This window comes from Pleurodeles waltl, chromosome 4_2 (genome assembly GCF_031143425.1).
Source record: "Pleurodeles waltl isolate 20211129_DDA chromosome 4_2, aPleWal1.hap1.20221129, whole genome shotgun sequence".
Lineage (NCBI taxonomy): Eukaryota > Metazoa > Chordata > Amphibia > Caudata > Salamandridae > Pleurodeles > Pleurodeles waltl.
In genome coordinates, this window is record NC_090443.1 from 836,332,903 (window position 1) to 836,352,674 (window position 19,772).

General features: G+C 41.8%; 1 protein-coding gene across 1 annotated transcript in view; it reads left to right on the forward strand.

Moving 5' to 3' along the window:
- LOC138293369 (cytochrome P450 2J2-like) overlaps positions 1 to 19,772 on the forward strand; it is a 296,940-nt gene that overhangs the window by 230,526 nt on the left and 46,642 nt on the right. Inside the window, exon 5 of the mRNA XM_069232565.1 lies at positions 18,889 to 19,065. Coding sequence (XP_069088666.1) covers positions 18,889 to 19,065 — 177 coding nt within the window. The remainder of the gene's footprint in view (positions 1 to 18,888; positions 19,066 to 19,772) is intronic.

Sequence of the window (19,772 nt, forward strand, 5' to 3'; positions counted from 1 at the left end):
TGACTAAGTAAAAATCTTCAGCGGACACAGGCACAAAAAGAAATCGGCCATCAAAAGACCTTCTCTAGGTGCAACATTCAAATGTCTCTGCTTGCAGTGTTCTTGCCAAAAGTCTACAGCTTCACCGAAATCTTGTCCAGATGCTGTCCAACAACATGGACCCCTCTTTTGCCATAGCCTTCTTGCCCTGCAGAGAGTTTTTGACTTCCATTCCAGGGACTAAGCCTCAAGGTAAAACGTCTAATCAGGTCGAACCTGCTTTCTTTATTCAACCTGTGCTCCATCACTGTTAGCCTTAACTTGTACTAGGCACCGATCAAGCATAACCGGATGACCCCAGTTGACGCTTAACACCTTTTGATGCTATGTTGAACCATAAAGTTTAAAATTTCATAACTCTGGTTCTAGTTATTGGATTTTCGTCACTCCAGTATGATGTTATTTATTACAATCTACTCTGTGTTTCTAAGTAACTTGAGATTTTTCTTGTATTGTGTTTTTATTACTGTTTAAGTGCTGCATAAATACTTTATACATTGCCTCTAAGTTAAACTTGACTACTTTGTTCCATAGCTTTCAGAGGCTCTGCCAGGTTAATTTGGTGACTTTAGTGTTTCACCCTGACAAGGATTGTGATTATTATTTCAGGTAGGTACACACACCCCTCAATTAACACCCAGTTCTTACCGGAAATATTTTACTTTAAAAGCAGCACCCTTTAAGGGATGAGGGCTGCTTTAAAAAAATGTAAGTTGCAAATGCAGGGATGGAGGTCTATTGTCTCTTGCAGGAACCCATCCCTGCAGTCATAGCCAATAGGAGCATGTCACAAAACAATCTGCCTGATTATTATTAATTAAGCAGGTGATTTTCTGTTCTTCTGAAAATGAACAATTTGCACTGTAACTTCTTTAGACGTAGGTTTGCAAACCAGTTGAGCGTTATGCAAATCTTGGTTTGTGAAGAAGGATTAGTACAATGGGTCTCTGTTTTTATGCTTTACCCAAGATTTAGGTTACAAATATTTTAGCCATAAAGCTTTGGAATAGATTATAATGGAGAAAGTTGTAGTGTGGTTCCGATTTGAAAGCAGAACAGACCTACTGTTATGAAAAAAAGAAATGTTGGACTGTCCATTTGAAAACATGACTGATTGGAATAAATATGATGGTTATATAGGGCAGAGTAATAAAGATCACAGCACGATGATTTCAGGAATATGATAGTTTTGACCGACTGTAAATACTACAGTTGGAACTGTTTATCATGTAGTCTTCAATAGCTACCGTACACTAGTCCCATCCCAGGGATTAATATTGTGCTTTCATTTTCTAACGTGTTATTATAAGGAATAATATTGTCACAGATTTTCAAACTGTTTGCTGAAAATCATTCTACCAATATTGCTTCATCCTGGTTGATTTGTTTTGCGCTACAGTGCTTGCTTAATATGCTCGTAATAAACTTCATACGTGTGTGACATCCCAATAGCACATGTTGTGACTCTACATGGCCCATATCATGATATACCCTTTGGGGTTTCTCAGCTGCAATTAATTCTGTATTAATAAGATGCGGAGTACATTTAAGGTTTTACAGTGAGATTGGAGTCATCTGACTGTTACTTTATCCAGTTTGAGGGAAGCACTGTGCTAAATTATTATAAGAAACTTCTGGTGACATATTATCACCTGTGACTTTTACCACAATTTGATATGAATAGTAGATCATATTGAAGTGTAAACACAACTAGAAATTACGACACAAGCACTGTCACTTCTCTGAGACTACAGTCATGTGATTAACACTCAGGTGGTCTCTGGTGCCTTAGTGGTCATTTAAAAAAACTTGCAGTTCTTTTGAGTAATAGACTTTATATTTCTTAATTATTAAAGCTATGATAACTATATGATTGTATTACAATACTTGGGCCCAGATTACAAATTGAGCTGAGTGGAATCTCTAAGTCCATTTAGTGGCAGCTGGTGACATTTGAAACTGGTGGGGCTCAACAGTTCGGGATGAGCGACCTGTCGGGAGTGAGCATAGCAAGCGAGCCCCACGATCAGAAGGGGAGTGCAGGTTCTGCCGCCCGAGAAAATTGTGAAAAAAGTGTGTGCAAATGGTGCCATTTTATGTAAATTTGAGAAAGCAAGAAGGTTAATTAGGCAATTGTGAAAATGTAGTTATGACATCAATAAAGAGATTTCATATGACAATGATGTAGGTAGCTGCTTATTCAGTGTAACCACTGAACTTCATAAGAATGCTGAGTACCTGAGAGACCAGTGCTCCTGAAAGGGCGGAGCCGCAGGTCACACCAACACATTAACAAAAGCAGCAAGGCTACCCTTGCTTGAAACAAGGGCCCGGTGCATGCGTGTTGCTGCAGTAGTGGAAAAAGTACGTGTGACCCCCACCGGCACTAATAACAGTTTTGATAACTAAATAGACAGAAAAATAAAAACTGTTTTTGGTGCCGGCCGGGGTTACTGTTATATGTGCTTTTTTATGCAATGTGCCCTCGGCCTCCTTAGAGTCAGAGCAGGAGATCAGAATATGATTACACACGTGTGCCTCGAGTCACACAGCAAACCAGGGGCTGATTAAAATGGATTCTGAAATTCTCATCAAACTATCCCCACAGTATAAAGCACAGTCACTAATTACATTACTAGACACCGCTTGTTTAAATCAATATTTCCAAAAATCTGTTTCATTAATAAATGCTGTTCTGAGGCAGCATTACTACTGATACAGTTTAACCTGTCTTGTTCCTCCAACTTTAGTGTCCTTTACATGTAACACTGTTAATCCTGGCGTGAAAGGGGCACACTTTAATTGTTCACTAAGTTCAACATGGTGAACCCATAAAAAGTAATCAAAGTTCACAGTGGTGAGATTTATTTTAATCTAAACAAGAAAGAGGAAACAGGGAGGTATTGGTCAGTCCAGTGTACACCCTCCCAGAACTGCAATTACAAAATAAAGTACACGGTTCTGATGATATTAATGCTACTCACCCAGTTAGGAGGGGAGTCTCCAGGCCAACACATATATGTTTATTCCGAGCCATTACCCTCACTCACCCATGGGATACATGCTTCATCATTGGGCATTGCTCCTCATCAGGCCGCTGCAATGCCTGATGGGCCCCGCAAGACGGCTCTTTGCAAGAGAATTTTTTGATCAATGCAGCCGGAAGGGATGGGTTGAAAAAATAGGACTGGATAATGTGAGATTAAAGATGACTATAGGTAATGAAAAGGAAACCTTTATTCACAGTGTGGGTAGGAACCTATGTCAAGATAAAAAACAGAAGGAGGGCATATATTATGTATAATGGTCTGATTCCCGCAAGTACAAAGGTATCCTCTTCTCTCAATATAAAAATTTAGGAGAATGATGGTGGTTTTGTGTGACTACCTATCTACACTACAGATAATATGGCTGTTGGAAATGGCCTCTCTGCAGGGACACCCCCAAACATTTTGCCTTCTTCCTTCACTTTTCTGACCTCATTTTTGCTGGCTTTAGGACTCTGGACACTTTACCACTGCTAACCAGTGCTAAAGTGTATGTGCTCTCTCCCTAAAACATGGTAACATTGTCCCACACCCAAATGGCATATTACTTGTAAGTCCCTAGTACTACATGTGCCCAGGGACTGTAAATGTAATACTACGGTTGTGCCACCCACATAAGTAGCCCCTTAACCATGTCTTAGGCCTGTCGTTGAAAGGATAGTGTGTGCAGTTTCATTGCCACTTCGACTTGGCATTTAAAAGTACTTGCAAGCCTTAAACTCCCCTTTTTCTACATATAAGTCACCCCTAAGGTAGGCCCTAGGTAACCCATAGGGCAGGGTGCTATGTAGATAAAGTTGCATGACAGAATAACACATGCCATTACAACGCATGCCATTATAACGCCATCATTAGAACGCATGCGTCTTTAGCACGCTTGCCTGTAGGATGAAAATTTCTTTGTAAAAGCATGCTCGGCAAAGGCATATGTTTGGTAAAATTTGAATGTCGAGAGGTAATATCTGTGCAGTTACTCTGCGCTGGACCTTTTGATCATTTTTTTTAAAGAGACTCTAGCAGTTAAAAAACAAATAATTTTTAATAATAGTACCGGTGCAGACCTAGTGCCGTCATAAGTTCACACTTGAGTATGTGTCATTACTGTGAACGCTGATGGCCGTCCTGCCGTAAACTTTGTGTACACTTGCTGACAGTGATTTGCCCAATAGTAACCAATGGGCCTCCTGCATCACAGAGGTGAGCCAATGTCCGAAAATTAGGAAATGGCTGAAAATGCACATTAGCATCATTATGTCGCTCAAAGGGCACAACTCTACTCAACCAATTCTAAGGAACACCAACGCCGAATTTTTGTTCACGGAGAGAGTGTGCATTGTGAAAGTGCCAGTGCAAGCTCTACTTCTCCCAAACACCCTCCTATAGCCGCAGCACCTTTATGGATGATACAAACACATGCCCTGAACCCTAAAAGTAAGGAACACTAACCCACAACAACCCTAAGCCATAATAACTAGCCCAAAACCCGAAATGCCACAAATACTAACCCTAAAAACCAACCATAAACACTAATTCTAAGCCCTTAAAACTAACAGGTCTTTGCGCATAGTCACTGAAATGATGTCACGCTTGCAGAAAAAAGCATATCGCTGACTTATTTAAAACACATACACCTTTATCATCCATGCCTTTACAACGAAATTTCTTGTTAAGGCATCTGTGATAAAGGCATATTCCTTGTAAATTCTTGCGTTGTAAAGGCTTGCGTCGTAAAGAGGCATGCGTGATGAAGCCTTCGTGGTAAAGGCTAGTCAGGGAAACAGCCACATTGTAATGGCTGTAGATAAAAGGCAGGATCTATGCAGGTGTTTTTGATATGTCCTGGTAGTAGAAAACTCCTAAATTTGTTTTCCACTACTGTGAGGCCTGCTCCTTTCACAGGCTAGCATTAGGTCTGCCCTCACATACAGGTTGAGCGATATATTCTGATCAGAAAGGGGTAAAGAGGTCATGTTTAGAATGGCCAGAATGGTAATAGAAAATCCTGCTTAGTGGTGAGTTTGGATTTTATATTACTATTTCAGAAATGCCACTTTTAGAAAGTGAGGATTTCTCTGCACTATAATCCATCTGTGCCTTACAGCCTGTCTCCAATCCACCTCTGGGCTTGGCTGGTTGACAGCCTTCTTGTGCATTTCACCCAGACAACCACAAACACAGGATACTCAGTCACACCTGCACACATCTGCATAATGAATGGGTCTTCTTGGGCTGGAAGGGTAAAGGGCCTGACATTTACATTTCAAAGGCTAGTGGCCTGCCCTAACACAATGGACTGCCAAACTCCCTTCTGGGACCCTGGCAGGCAGACCTGTAATGAAAGGAGACCTTGTGCACTTCAGTGCTTCAAAACTACTCTTTGAAGTCTCCCCCACTACAAAGGCATTTTTGGGTATATAAACTGGGTCCCTGACCTCACCAAATCATACACTTCTGGACTAGATCCTGAAACCTGTCAAGAGGAACTGCATGGCTGCCTAAAGAACTTACCTGGACTGCTTTGCTGTGAAGGACTGCTGCTTTGCTTTTACCTGCTGCCTTGCTGGCCTCTGTCTTTGCTGAGAAGTGCTCCCCAAGGGCATGGATTGAGCTTGCCTCCTGTTTTCTGAAGTCTCAGGGCCAAAAAGACTTCATCTCTTCAAGGAAACTCCTTGTGCACTAAAAATTGATGCACAGCCTGCCAAAAACGACGCACAGTCTGTCCTGCGACAAGAAAATCGCCGCACAGCCGAACCGGAACAACGCGGCCCGACTTCCCGAGAGAAGAGCGATGCAGTGCCTACACTGTGACTGGAAATTCGACGCACGGCCCTACAGGATCGAAGCACAATTGAGCCGAAACGATGCAGCCCGACTTCCTGAGTGAAGAATTGATGCAGCGCCTGCTGTGCAACAGAAAATTTGACACATCGCCTACAGGATCGACGGAAAGCCTGTGACTTCTTCCCGCGCGCTCAGGAATTTTCTCTGTGTCGTCCCTGGGCATCCAAAGTTCTCCGGATCTCAGTGAGGAACCAACACTGCGCACGGGAAATCAACACAAAGCCCCTTGCAGCGTGGAAAGAAACTACGCATTGTCTGTGCCACATCGGAAAACCTTACGCACACCTTATTTTTTCACGCATCTCCTCCTCGGTCTCGGTGTGTGGTAATTTTGACACAAACAAGGTACTTTGTGCAAACAAGAGACAACTGTTGATTTCTAAGATTTAAGACTCTTTTTAGACTTGCAAAAGTGATATCCCAACTTTTGCTTACTGAATCCTGATCGTTTTGACCTTAATTTAAACAGATAAATATCTTACATTTTTCTAAACCTGTGTGGTGTATTTTTGTGGTGTTTTCTCTGTGTTATTGCATGATTTATTGCACAAATACTTTACACAGTGCCTTTTAAGGTAAGCCTGACTGCTCAGTGCGAAGCTACCAGAGGGTGGGCACAGGATAATTTGGAGTGTGTGTGTGTGTGTGACTTACCCTGACTAGGAAGCACATTGATGCTACTACCCCAGCGCCAGAATTGCTGAAAAATGTAATGTCAAATTAATGAACCTGCTGAGTTAATCTCACTATTCGGTGTGGTAAATGACAATTAGAGCATCAAATTCCTACTTTGCTTTGCAAGTTAGGATTTCCAACGGGAAGTATCCAATCTAACTGAGCTGAAGTACTATGGATTCCCGTGCCCAAGGAAATAATCTAAACAGAAATATCTGGTATTTATATAATCAAAGTAGATCAGGGGAGGCCAATCAATATACATAAATGTAGGAAAATGTCAGCTCCCACCTTTATTTTGACACTATCTAGTCTGATCTGCATGCTTGTATAGTTAGGTTCTCCAACACGCAGGCCCATATTTATACATTTTTAGCACCGCATTTGTGTCATTTTTTGGTGCAAAAGCAGCGCAAACGTACAAAATACAATTATATTTTGTACGTTTGCCCTGCTTTCGCATAAAAACTTGATGCAAATGTGGCGCTAAAAAAGTATAAATATGGGCCGAAGTATCTATATATAATCACAGCTGAGCCGACCTAGAGTAGATTCCCATGCCTAATTGGGATAGTCTAAGCGAAAACCGCTATATAACTACTCACTGTGTTTATAGAGGGCATGGGGAAGCCCAAACACTGAGCATAAATGTAGGAAAATGACAGTTCCCGCCTCTGTTTTGACATATATAAGGTGAGAACAAACACAAGCCGAGGTCACTGTAAATTGAAAAGCCTCGGACTTTGGGATATCTATATCCCTAATTGGTAGATCAATATAATGTGTGGCAGGTTGGTAACTCTCGCCTTCTCTTAAGGTGTATCAAGCAAACAATGTGGGCTGTAAAACGTCTCCGATATTAAGGGGAAAAAAGCAAAGCTCACAACCCCCACCCAGAGCACGCATCAACACTTTATTTCACTGTGTTGAAACACAATTTCTGGACGATTTGACGTGACTTTTAAACAGGAGTACAAACTTTCTCCACCGCCATCGGCCTCTAAAGATCACTGCAGATTTTGTGTCCCATTATATATAAGGCCCGGGATGCTGTACACTGAGGCCCATATTTATATATTTGTTGCGCTGCATTTGCGTCACTTTTTGACGCAAAAGCGGTGCAAACTTACAAAATACAATTATATTTAGTAAGTTTGCTCCGCTTTTGCGTAAAATAAATTATGCAAATGTGCCGCAAAAAAGTATAAATGTGGGCCTGAATATTTTAACACTTCTGAAGCCTACAGCTGTGCAAGTAAGTAGGTCAATAGACTAAAAAAGGTCACCTTTCTATTTAAATGCTACATCCGGATACTGCAGATGGCGCGTTAGTGGATGACAAACTGGAATTCTGTTTTTTTTTTTGCATTATTTATGTCAAATACACGTGTGTTTGTTTGTGTATGATTTATAGAGCACAAACATTGCTATAAAACACAGTGGTTATGCTTTAATGGGTTTGTAGAAGTAGTTGCGCAGAAGAAAAATGGTGGAGAGACAGAGAGGGGTGTGCAACAGCAAAAGGTGCGTTTTAATATATTGTCTCTAATTTTAAGACACAAACGTCAATATACTACCTCTCCGACCAGGATGACTTCACAGGATTTCTTTTTTTCCGATCATCATACAGTACAGTCAGGGACACAGAGTGACAATTATTTCAGCAGTCGGTCATACTGCAATTATCATCATATTGATAATATCAGATATCTTTTGATGACGCTACCCTACTTCTTCTTGAATGGGATAAGATGGAAGTGATTATTAAACTAGACTTCTCAAGTATCTTGTGGGTTGATTGCTTAGCCAAAGGGAGAATATATTTGAGATAACATCTTCTTCTCTCTTGTGGGATTATGATTTATTTGTAGATATGCTGATGTCTACAATAAACTGTAGAATGCAACAAAAATACAGACACCATAGAAGCATTTGCTGTTGTTAGGTAATTTACATATGTGTTACACCCATGGGCAGTTTGGTGTGTTTAGGGTGGCTTGCATTTCTGTAGGTATGCATTACTATTGTGTCTTAGTTGTCCTGATGATCCTAATGATCACTGTTTCCCCAGTCACTTACCACCATACTGGCTACTCTCAGAACTTCCTGCCCATTGCAAGTTGGAGCAGGTAGGTCACGAAGAATTACTGTTGCTTTACCATAGAAACCTAGTCACTGGAATCTGTAACTGATCGTGAACTTAACACCATCATCTATACTTCTGCAGTAGTTGTCATCAAAGAACTGGTTCAATTGATCATTTGAAGTGCAGACAATAGTCATCAAGGTTTACACTTCCCCCATAACTATGTGGAAGTGAAATCACATGGCCTTTAACTTGCCACTGATTTCACAAAAAGTGCTGTAACATGAAGTTTAACTGTGTCCAACACAAGGATGCGACATCAAGCAACCTTTATCAATAACAACATTACAAGGGGTGAAAAACATTGCAATTACACTACAGTTGGGTGAGAAAATATTACAGTAGTGTAAAATTAATAGTGATTATCTGTGTTTATCGGATAGAACTTTAAATCTCAATATATTATATTCTTTAAACATATATTCCCTTATTATGTAATCCTGTATCTATATATATACTACTTTAGTCCTACTGTACAAAAGGAAAAAAATACTCTTGAAAGCTTTACTCTGTCTCACTATCTCCCTTTACCTCTATCAATCTATCCCTTATCTTCACTCTCTGACTCATCCCAAACCCTTTCTACTACGAGCTCCAACATAACCCTTCCTAAACTCTTCTCTCATCTACCCACTCCCCCCTGGCTCACCTTAAACTTTAGCTTGTTACTATTATCTCCCAAACAACCCTACTAAATTCTCAGTCATTTATCTCTCCTTCGACTCATCCCAGATCCCATTTTAATATAATAATCTCCCTGATGCCTTTCTACAGACTCTTCCATCCTCCATCCCTCCTTTACTCATCCCAAACCTCATCTTACTACTAGGATCTCCCAATTAACACATCTGAATGATTCTTCCCTCCTCTATCCCTCTATTATTCTGTTCAATCCAATTAACAGACTCACATGTCCTCCGCTCACATTAACTCAGACTGCCCTATACTAATACTAAATATTGTTCTCATATTTCCCTATACTAATCCACCATTAATCCTCTTGGGTTCTGGAGTAGCGTGCTACTCGCTTAAAAGTGCTTCGACCCTTCGTCAGGGGTAGTAAGCACTATATAAATACAGTTACAAGAATAATGTGTGCTACTGTATTATTCATTCCACCAACTCATTTTTAATAAACTTACCTGTGGAATCTCAAATAAGACAACAACTCAATTCTGGTAATAATGGATTAGCAACCAACGCCTGCTGTGGGCTGGCATATTTCTCCTCAGGCCGCACAAAAAAGGACGCCAGGGAGTGGGACAGCCTCCTCCCACCCTGCGTTGCCTCATGTCATGAGCACATTAATTGAAGTTGCAGAATCCAGAGGCCGCTAGCAACACCGCTGCCGTGTCTCAGTATAAGGCAATCCTGGCACTGCTCCTGCTGTTGCTGCAGTGCCATGATTATCTGGGCAGGGGACCTCACCGCTCTTTACTGAGACCGGGGGCCTCACCTTTGAGTCACCCCCGGCTCACTAATGGGCGATGTTGCTGAGACCTAGGCACAAGAAAGCCTGCCGTCCAGCCCGACATGCACACTTAGGTACTCTAGAAATCTACTGAGACAGACTGACTGCCTGGCAACATTGTTGCAATTTTACACCCCACCCGCTCAGGCCCTCCTGGCCACCTCAGGAGCGATCTTCGCACAGATCGCTCGATCACAACAGTTGAGTATTGCTCTCACATGCTGCACTTTGAAATAAATAAAAAAGTTATACTAGTGTATTGATTGGGGGGGCAAGGGGCCAAAATAATCAATGTGGCAATACCCCAACGCCCTAGTGAAGGCACCACCCCTGAGTGCATCTCCCCTCTGCACAGCTATAAGTGGCCCGCTGTTCCTTTACCAGATTTTTTGTGTGCAGGAAACTCCAGGTCTGATTTTACAGTTTAGACAATCTTTCTTGTAAAATCGTATTAGGAAAGAGCTGCAGTGTAACCCAGCCCTGGTTCCTAGGTCTTGTCCGATCCCCTGTCAAGGCATAGTAGAAGCACATTATGCTCCCACATACTAGGCAACATCATCCTTTTTCCTTGCTCACCCTATACCCCCTGTCGTACCACTAGGTCTGGATGAGATTTTATTTACGCGAGCGTAATTGGTGTAAATTTGGTAATGTCTCATAATGACATTCACCTCTAATTACACACATTACACCATTAAGTTGCATTGTGTAAAATCAGCGTGAAATGTTTACTTGAAATGACATGTTCTGGTAATTTTTTAATGCAAGCAGCATTTCAAGTATATATTTTGTTTTTATCCAACTGGACCGTTCAGGTAATTTTTGATTGGAAACCTACAAATCCAAATGTGAATAGCAGTTCCTTTAACGTGGGCAAGCAGCAAACATTTTAGGTACCTCTTTACCTGAGCAGACCGTTCAGATACATTTTGAGCACAAAACTACAAATTCGAAAGCGACCAGAAATCAACTCAAAATTATATTTTCAAATGTCATCTTTACCCAAACTGCCCAGTCTGGTAATTTTTAAAGTGCAAGATACATTTTGAGTAGGTAGTTGTAATTTAACATGGTTTGGTTTTGCTGTAATTTTTCCTAATCACACTAGAGTAAATTATGCAAGTTTCTCACACCCGTACCTACTGCTCTCACCACAGCCTCCTGGCACACATTTACTTCCTGCACCAATTTTACCAGCCAGAAAATCCAGGTGCTGAAATTGATTTAGGAAAAGGCCGGTGGCGGCCCGCAGCTTTAGGAAGGAGGGGGGCGGGCTGGAAGCACACACACACACACTCATTCTTTCACACACAGACACACACGCAGATCCATCAACAACACTCATAACATTCAAACATGCACGCACGCACCAAACATTAATTTTAAAAGTTCACACACACTCATTCTTTCACACACACACACACACGCACATCCATTAACAACACTCATAACATTCAAACAGGCACACACGCACCAAACATTCATTTTAAAACATCACACACACACTCATTCTTTCACACACGCACGCACATCCATTAACAATCATAACATTCAAACATGCACACACGCACCAAACTATCATTTTAAAAGATCACACTCACTCATTCTTTCACACACACATGCACGCACACCCATTAACAACACTCATAACGTTCAAACATGCACGCAGGCACCAAACATTCATTTTAAAACATCACACACACACATATACACACACACTTACCTTCACCCTCGAGGTCCCAGGAGGGTTGGGACTGCTGCCTTCCCTCGGTCAGCCAATAAGGGAAGGTAGCAGTCCCAGCCTCATCACACAGTGGGATGGGGTCAGTGAGACTGCAGATCCCACCCCACTCTGTGACGAAGTGTCACTGATTGACACTCACCCTGGGTGCTTCAGGGCTTAAACATGAAGCGCCCAGGTCGAAGTCAATAGGTGACGCTTTCCTCGTCATGCAGGGGAGGGCCCTCGAGGCACCTTTGCTGAGCCGAGGAGGTCACGCCCATAGGACCTCCTCACTCCAGCAAAGTTCAGCTCAGGCAGCCAGGAGTCTGCGCAAATTGTGCATGTCTCACTCCTGGCTGTCTGAGCTGCAAATGAAGAGTGTCTGTCAAGCTGACCTTTGTTCAGCCTGACAGACACTCTTCATGAGGGGCAAAAGGTGAGGGGACATGGCCCCTCCGCCCTGAAGGACGGGCCGTACCTGGAAAAGGCTGCACACCCTTTAACACTGCATGGGGAAGCCTGGAATGCTCCACTCTGCCAGGCAAAAGTGACTCTGTCTCCCTTGCCAACCTTTCTCCGATACGCCACTGCCTATTTTAAGCTTCAGGAATTTACTGAAGCCAAGCAATTGAAACTGATGTAGGCTACTTTCAGAGTTTTACCTCTATCATTCTCAGCCCACACTTAACGACAACAGTGATGATAACCGAACTATAAAAAAAAGTTGCAAGTGGTATACTTCCATGCTTATTTGGCAATGAATGTGCATTTGATCTTGAATGGCTGCGGGTCTTTAGCTGTGTAAACAGGCAAGTACAATATCACTCTTACGCAAACAAATTAGCATTGTAGTAGAAATATGTGCACTCCTGAAGCGGCTTCAATTTCATTGACAAATCTCTGACCTATTTTTTGCTGCCTTTAGTAACGATCAGTACAGCAACCAGCTGACAGTCTTGATATACAACATATGGTGTGACTCAAAAGGACACCTTCTCGATATAGTTTTTTCTTCTTACAGATACAGACATGGAAACATGTTGTGTTCTGCTTTAACTAATATGTGAACGGTTTACCTTAATTCTGACCCATGCTTCCTTTATTGCAATGCTGTAGGAAGCAATTGTTTCCCATTTGACAGACTTCTGTAAAGTCTGTATGAAGGAGTATCCAAAAGTGGTGTGACATTAAAACACCCTTAATGTGTCCCTCCAATATTACAGACCTCCAAGACAGACAGGAAATAAGATTGAACATATTAGAAAAAACTGAATACAGTGTAGTGGAGAACTGACAGGTGTTTCCAACTCCTCACTGCAAAAAGTTATGCTCATTCAGATAAGGAGTCTGAGGAGTCAAACAACCCTGTCATCTGTAGAGTGAGAATTATATATAATTATAAACCCTTCCCTGGCCCTAGAAGTAGTGGATGCACACAGTCATAATAAATAACAAGTTGACTATTAGAAATACCTCAACCATTTTACATCACCCCTAAGGTGTACCCTATGTGCCCCCAGGGCTGGGTGCCATGTAACTATAAGCAGGGACCTTATAAAAATAGTTTTATAAGCCCTGGTGAGGTAAAACAGCCAAATTTGTTTTTCCCTCATAGTAGTGAATGGCCTTTATAGGCTAGAATTGGGAGACTTTATTCTAATTTATAAAGTCCCCTTAAGTGTCAGATACCTTAAATTTGATATCAAATTAATTGTTATAATAAACCCCACAACTTACAATTGTGGATTTAATGTAACTTGTTCAGGTAAAGAGTTTTAAACTTTACCTAAAAAGCTGCCAACGTCAGCCCTGCAATGTTTTGCTGCTTTGCTCTGATTGGCCAGCCTCTGGCAGCCTCGCCAGGCTGCCTTGATGAGGTGTGAAGTGGCCTGGCTCAACACAAAGAGATGTGTTTGGGAGAGGAGATCTTCCCTCAGCAGATGGGGAAGTAGGAAGAGGGGAAGGCTGCCAAACTGGCCTTCAATGGCAGGGAAGGACCCAGCACCTCCCTCACATCCTACAAACCCAGACAATTAGGTGCCCCCTTGATTAGATTAGGAGAGGGCAGGAAAGGGGTGTGTTTAGGATTTGGTGGGCTCAGCGAGATGTAACCTCCAATAATCACTTTCAGCTATGATGGATTTTTGAGGAGTGTTGCTCCGTGGGATTGATTTTTGCCACACTTCCCAGGAAAGTGGTCACCACAGGGGGAAGGACCCTGCACCTGATTGGAGAACCAGGACCCCCCTGTTTTTCACCCAGGAGCAAGGATAAAACTGGCAGGCCTGCACCCACACCTCACATCCCTACCAGGTAGAACTACAGGAGAAGAAGGACTGCCCAGCTGGACCCCTGACCTGCACCTGGACACTGCACTCTGGAGGACTGCACCAGTTGCACACTTGGGCTTCACCACAATAAGGACTTTGCCTGGCTTCAACTGGTTCAAGGAGGGACTCCCTGTTTGCTACAGGTGCAAACTTGCTAACCAGAGTCCCCTGCACCAACTCCTGAAGAAACTGACCAGCTGACCACTGTCCAGTGGCCAAAAAGGTGTTTGCCCCAGGTGCATTCAGGGAGTTGTACTCCACTTCCTCAAGGAGCATCTGGAACCTTGGGGTGAGCTGTGGAGCTCAAAAGAACCTTAAAAGAACATCTGGGAGAAGATCCAGAAGTTTGTAGAACTTTTGAAAAAAGCTCCATAAAGGGCTCGACCCGCTGCAGCAACTCTAGCCGGTTTGTCCCGGTGAAGAAAATCTCAGACAAAATTGACTAAGTCCGAATGTAGGAAGTTGACGGGGACCCCTTTGGCAGTGTATCTGAAGAGGGCTCCAGGGACGTCAGATCAAGATTCAGGTTTGCCCCAGGCGAATGATTTTCACCTCGAAAAAAATGACTAAGTCCGAAGGTAAATATCTCCACGTGGGCTACCACGACGCGTATCCGAGTAAGAGTTCCAGGAGGTCGTATTGGACTGGCGACTTAGTCCCACTGAAGAAAATCTCCAGAAAAACGAATAAGTTCTAAGGTAAACTTTTGACTGAGGCCTCCCGCGGGCTGTAGCCGAGCAGATCTCCATCGCGGTCGGCCTTAAACTTTGACTTTGCCCCGGTCGAGGTGCGACCAAGTGACCATATTCGCACTATTCATTTCTAAGTGCTAAAAAGCATTAATTCTTTAAAAATTCATATCTCTGGTTCCCATTATCGGTTTTTATTCGTTTTGGTGTCATTTTAAAGCTACAAATATTTCCTATATTTATAGATTGGTGGTGGATTTTTAAACTGTTTCCTGTGTTTTATTTAATTACTGTTTTGTGAAATTTGAATGCTTTACGCTTTGTCTCCTAAGTTAAGCTTTGTCGCTCCTTGCCAAGCTACCAAGGGTTGAGCTGGGTTTAATTTATTGAGACCTAACTGGACCTAAGTGGAGGTTGGTGGCCTATTGCTAAGTGTAGGTACTTACCTGCCGTTACCAATAACCCATTTACCAACATATGTAATGTGTGTTTTACCAGAAAATCCCTGCCAAAAATGACAACATCACCTGACAAGTACACATACGGCTAGATTTGGAAAGAAGTCATGTCAGAATGCAGCTAGAAAACTTGCTGCACTACACTGTGTGACAGGGAGAAAGCAGGATTGCACTATATCTACAAAGTTATGATGCTTTCCTGCTCGCTCCTTGCACTGGCACACTGAGTGCTGTCTAGAGCTAATGCAGGCACACTTGCACTATAGTGCAAGGGTGCCTGTGTTACAGGCTCAATTGTTTTTGTGATGGAAGGAAGACCTTCCTTCAAAAAATCAATCCTTAGAGTAATTTCTCTCTTTCTATGTGTGCTGCAGCATGCATCACATGTATAAAGAGGAAACAATGAGGAGAAATGAAGAAATTTCTACTCTTTACACCTCTTTTGGGAAGGTGTGCCATTTTGATGCAATCCCAGGTTTAGTACCGTTGGGAAATCTCGGATTACATAAAAATTTAAGGGTGGATGCATCCGAACGCTCATGCTTCAACCATGGAATGCATTCCAGATGCAAAGTAACACAAGCCAGTGATTTGCGCTACCTTGCGTTGGTCTGCATTTACTAAGCCATGCACAGCCACGCAAGGTCACTCTAAAGGGCTTGCATTGCCTTGCGTCATCTTGCGTGACACAAAGGAAATGCAAACCCTTTGTAAATCTAGACCATAGTGTCATGCCATCTTTTTCAATGCTGTGCTTTTCCTAAGCACTCCTGCATTTAGAAGGATCAAAGCATGCAGTCTGCAGATTAATCTCTGGCTAGATTTTCTGATTAGTACCATTTCAACACCTAAGCATTTGACACCACTATAATGATTATTGGGTTCTTTCAGCTGGGCACATTTCCTAGAGCTTCATAGTAGTCCATCCCAACCCTGCTGCCATGAAAGAGGTTGGCAGACAGTAAATACCAGCTGATCTATCAAGGTTTCTCTAATCCACATTTCTCAAGCAAAATATTGTCAGATGAGATTACACTCTATGTCCAAGACCATATGGATTTCAATAGCAACTTACATAGTTGATGTTTTAGGTTAAGAATGCTTTGTGTCCTAATTTTAATTTGGCTAACATGAAGGAAGACCTGGTTTTGTGTCTCAGTACACCACAACTAGAGATTCTGACCCATCAGAAGCCTATACCACAGAAACCCAGGACCTGACTTTGGGTGTGCTCTAGGTTTTCCACTTCAGTGGTCCCAGTCGTTTCTAACAGACCTTTGCTTTGTAACTGTAAATAAAGATAAGAGAAAAGCATACAGTTTAGTTCATTACATATGAGAACAATAAATTGCTGCACCGCTGAGCAATGCACACTAATTGAACAGCATAATACGATTACAACATTTAACAAATAATCTATTCACTCTTGGATGGTGAAAAACAAGTCAATGAAGACCCAGTTAGTAGAAATTTATCATTCGCATACCCTGAAGGGCTGAGAGGAACTTACACATCAGCAGATGACTTAGCAAAATTACCAAATTTTAACTCATGAGGTAATGGAGGATACTTGCACTCCTAAAAATGAACAAATGTATTAAATCTGCTAGTGAACTCGGTTTATCTCTACTGGATTATTGCAGTATTTTCTAAGCTAGGTACCAAAACGTTATTGAGAATGTCAACCACTGTTGTATACAGGATCGTAATCAAGGTTCTGAGGTCCACCCTTGGATCCTCTTTTAAAGGAGAGAGAGATAAATTCAAGATGTATGCTGTGTACACATCCTCTGTAGACAAATCTCTAGAACAGCTGAAAAATCTGTCCTTCACCCCCATACATAACCAATTGCAACTGAAATCTAATCACCTAAATCATTCTCATTCACACGAACCACAGTAGCAGATCTATTAGCGTACTTGATGACAGCTTTGGAATGCTGTAACCCATATCGGGACAGGGGTTTACCTTCCCCATTTCCAACTCTTCAGAACAACTTGCAGCTTCATCTATACAAGGAGATGTTCTCCAGTGCTGGCACCCACCTTCTGGATCCCTTTTATGACATGAGCATTCAATATCTGGGCACAGTATCTCAAATAACATCCTAGAAGAAGACTCAACAACCTTGACTTCCATTTAACTTCTTAAGTTTACAGCTTCCTGGTGTAGACTCACTCACTGGGCCCATATTCAAATATTTCACTTGTATCAAACTGGTTATGGGGAAACATTTATGAAAATTACAAAACAAATAATTAGCCGCTGTAACACCTGAGTCAAAATGAAAAACCTGATACCAAAGAAAAAGGAGGACAACTAATAGTAAAAATAAAGAAATGAATGATAAAACATCAAGACATTCAGTGTACCATATTCCAAAATCCTTTTGTACTGTACTTTATGGGCTAACTAGTCCTTGTCAGGGTCGCAGCTGTTAAGACATTACTTTAGTATTCACATTGTGTACCTCACAAGTCACAAAGATTTCTTGGTAGCACTTTAGAATACCACATTCAGGATTGTTGCAAATTAAAATAGTACAAACAGTACAAGCATTAGGTCTAGGCCTGGAAAATGTCTGAGTTTTTAGTGGGAGACTTACCAGTTTCCCCCAGTTTTCTTTGGCCTGTCAGACACCTTCAGACTACCTGAATCTCATAGGTGTATTTTGATAAGACAGAAGTAGATCACAAGCCCGGAGTTTCAATGCAAGCTTCAGTGTGAGGTTGGGATTTAGGTTAGTTTGTTAAATATCATTAGAATAAACAATAAAGATTTTCCAATGTAGCAAATACTGCCAAGCATTCTTGTCGTACTGTGTTTGCTCACTATCCTCTAGAATGTTGCTAAATATCCCTTTGCACTATTTTGCTGATTACACATTGAATAGTTTGCTTTGAAATCACCTGTTGGCCCTCATTTAAAAATGGCATATCTGGGAACTCTCTCCTAAGTATTTCTTGGAAATGATTGGCTCACCTGCTTCATGGGGGTTGTCATGGACTCAGGGATATCACCTACCTCTCAAACCTTACGTGTAGCACTGATGAAGGAAAGAATGGCAATGGGGTTGGAGAGAAGAGTGAGCAGCTATTCCTAGGGCTTACTGGACAACACAGCTTAGTAACCTGTGCATATTCTAGTGAGCTCCATAACAACCCCAAATTGAAATGTTTCTGAGTTTTTCAGAGTCAACTTGCCCAGAGTATGGTTGCTGTTGTGAGAATTCAGGGACTCCTCCCAAGGTAGTACTAGTGGTGATGACGAGTAATAAATAGAGGTAAACAACTTGGTCTCTGTCTTGAAGACCTGCCAAGAAACAATGACTCATGCATCTACTGCTTAATTAATTCACAGTTTTAACCAAGGAAACCAGATATATGATGTGAGAAATGTATTAAATGTTATTAAATTCGTATAATGTGAACTTGACATTGACTATTTTTATGCTTAATTTTTTTCCAGCTCTACAATGTTTTCCCACAAATAATGAAACACTTTCCAGGATCTCACCAACAACTTTTCAGATACCAGAATATCCTTGAAATGTTTATCAGAAAATCAGTTCTGAAGCATAGAGATAACTGGAATCCATCTGAGCCTAGAGACTTCATTGACTGCTATCTCACTGAAATTGAAAAGGTAAGGTGCAGGCATATTGTGAGTTTGACATTCAGCTAGCCGATGACCATAAAAAAGAAAGCAATACAAAAGACCACACTACCCTACTATCAAATGTGAAACAAAAAAGCAACTGTGCAACATCAGATTTTATTTAAAGTTTGTGACTCCGAAGTGTGAGTAGTGAGTCAAACATTTATGACAGATATCAAGAAGGGATGAACAGAGGGCCATATTTACAAGTGCCTTGCACTGAATGTGCATCACTTTTTCCTTAAAAATTATTGCTAGAAATACTAAAGACCTTAGGGTTTGGTACACAGGGTAATTCATAAAACTGAAGCAGATGTCCTGTCCATCATTCCATGCAGTGCTACATCTGCCACATTGTGACAGAGGATGGCGGTATCAAGTAGGACACAAGTATGACATATGTGAGTAGTGGTGGTCGTGGTTATCTGTGGGTCACTTTGAGCTTGGCCATCGCCTTCTACTTACATGGGATCCCATGAAAACAAGTGTCCATGACTACCTCTTTAAGTCTTTGTCTCACTCAGAGTACTGACTGCTACTGTGTTGATGGGAGGTGAAGCTTTAGTAATGTTCTTAATGGCAGACTGCATAGGCTCATAAAGACTTTGGCCCTCATTACAACCCTGGCAGTAAATGCCGCCTACCGCCGTGCTGACAGCCGCCAACATACCGTGACCCCGGTGGTATTCCGCTGC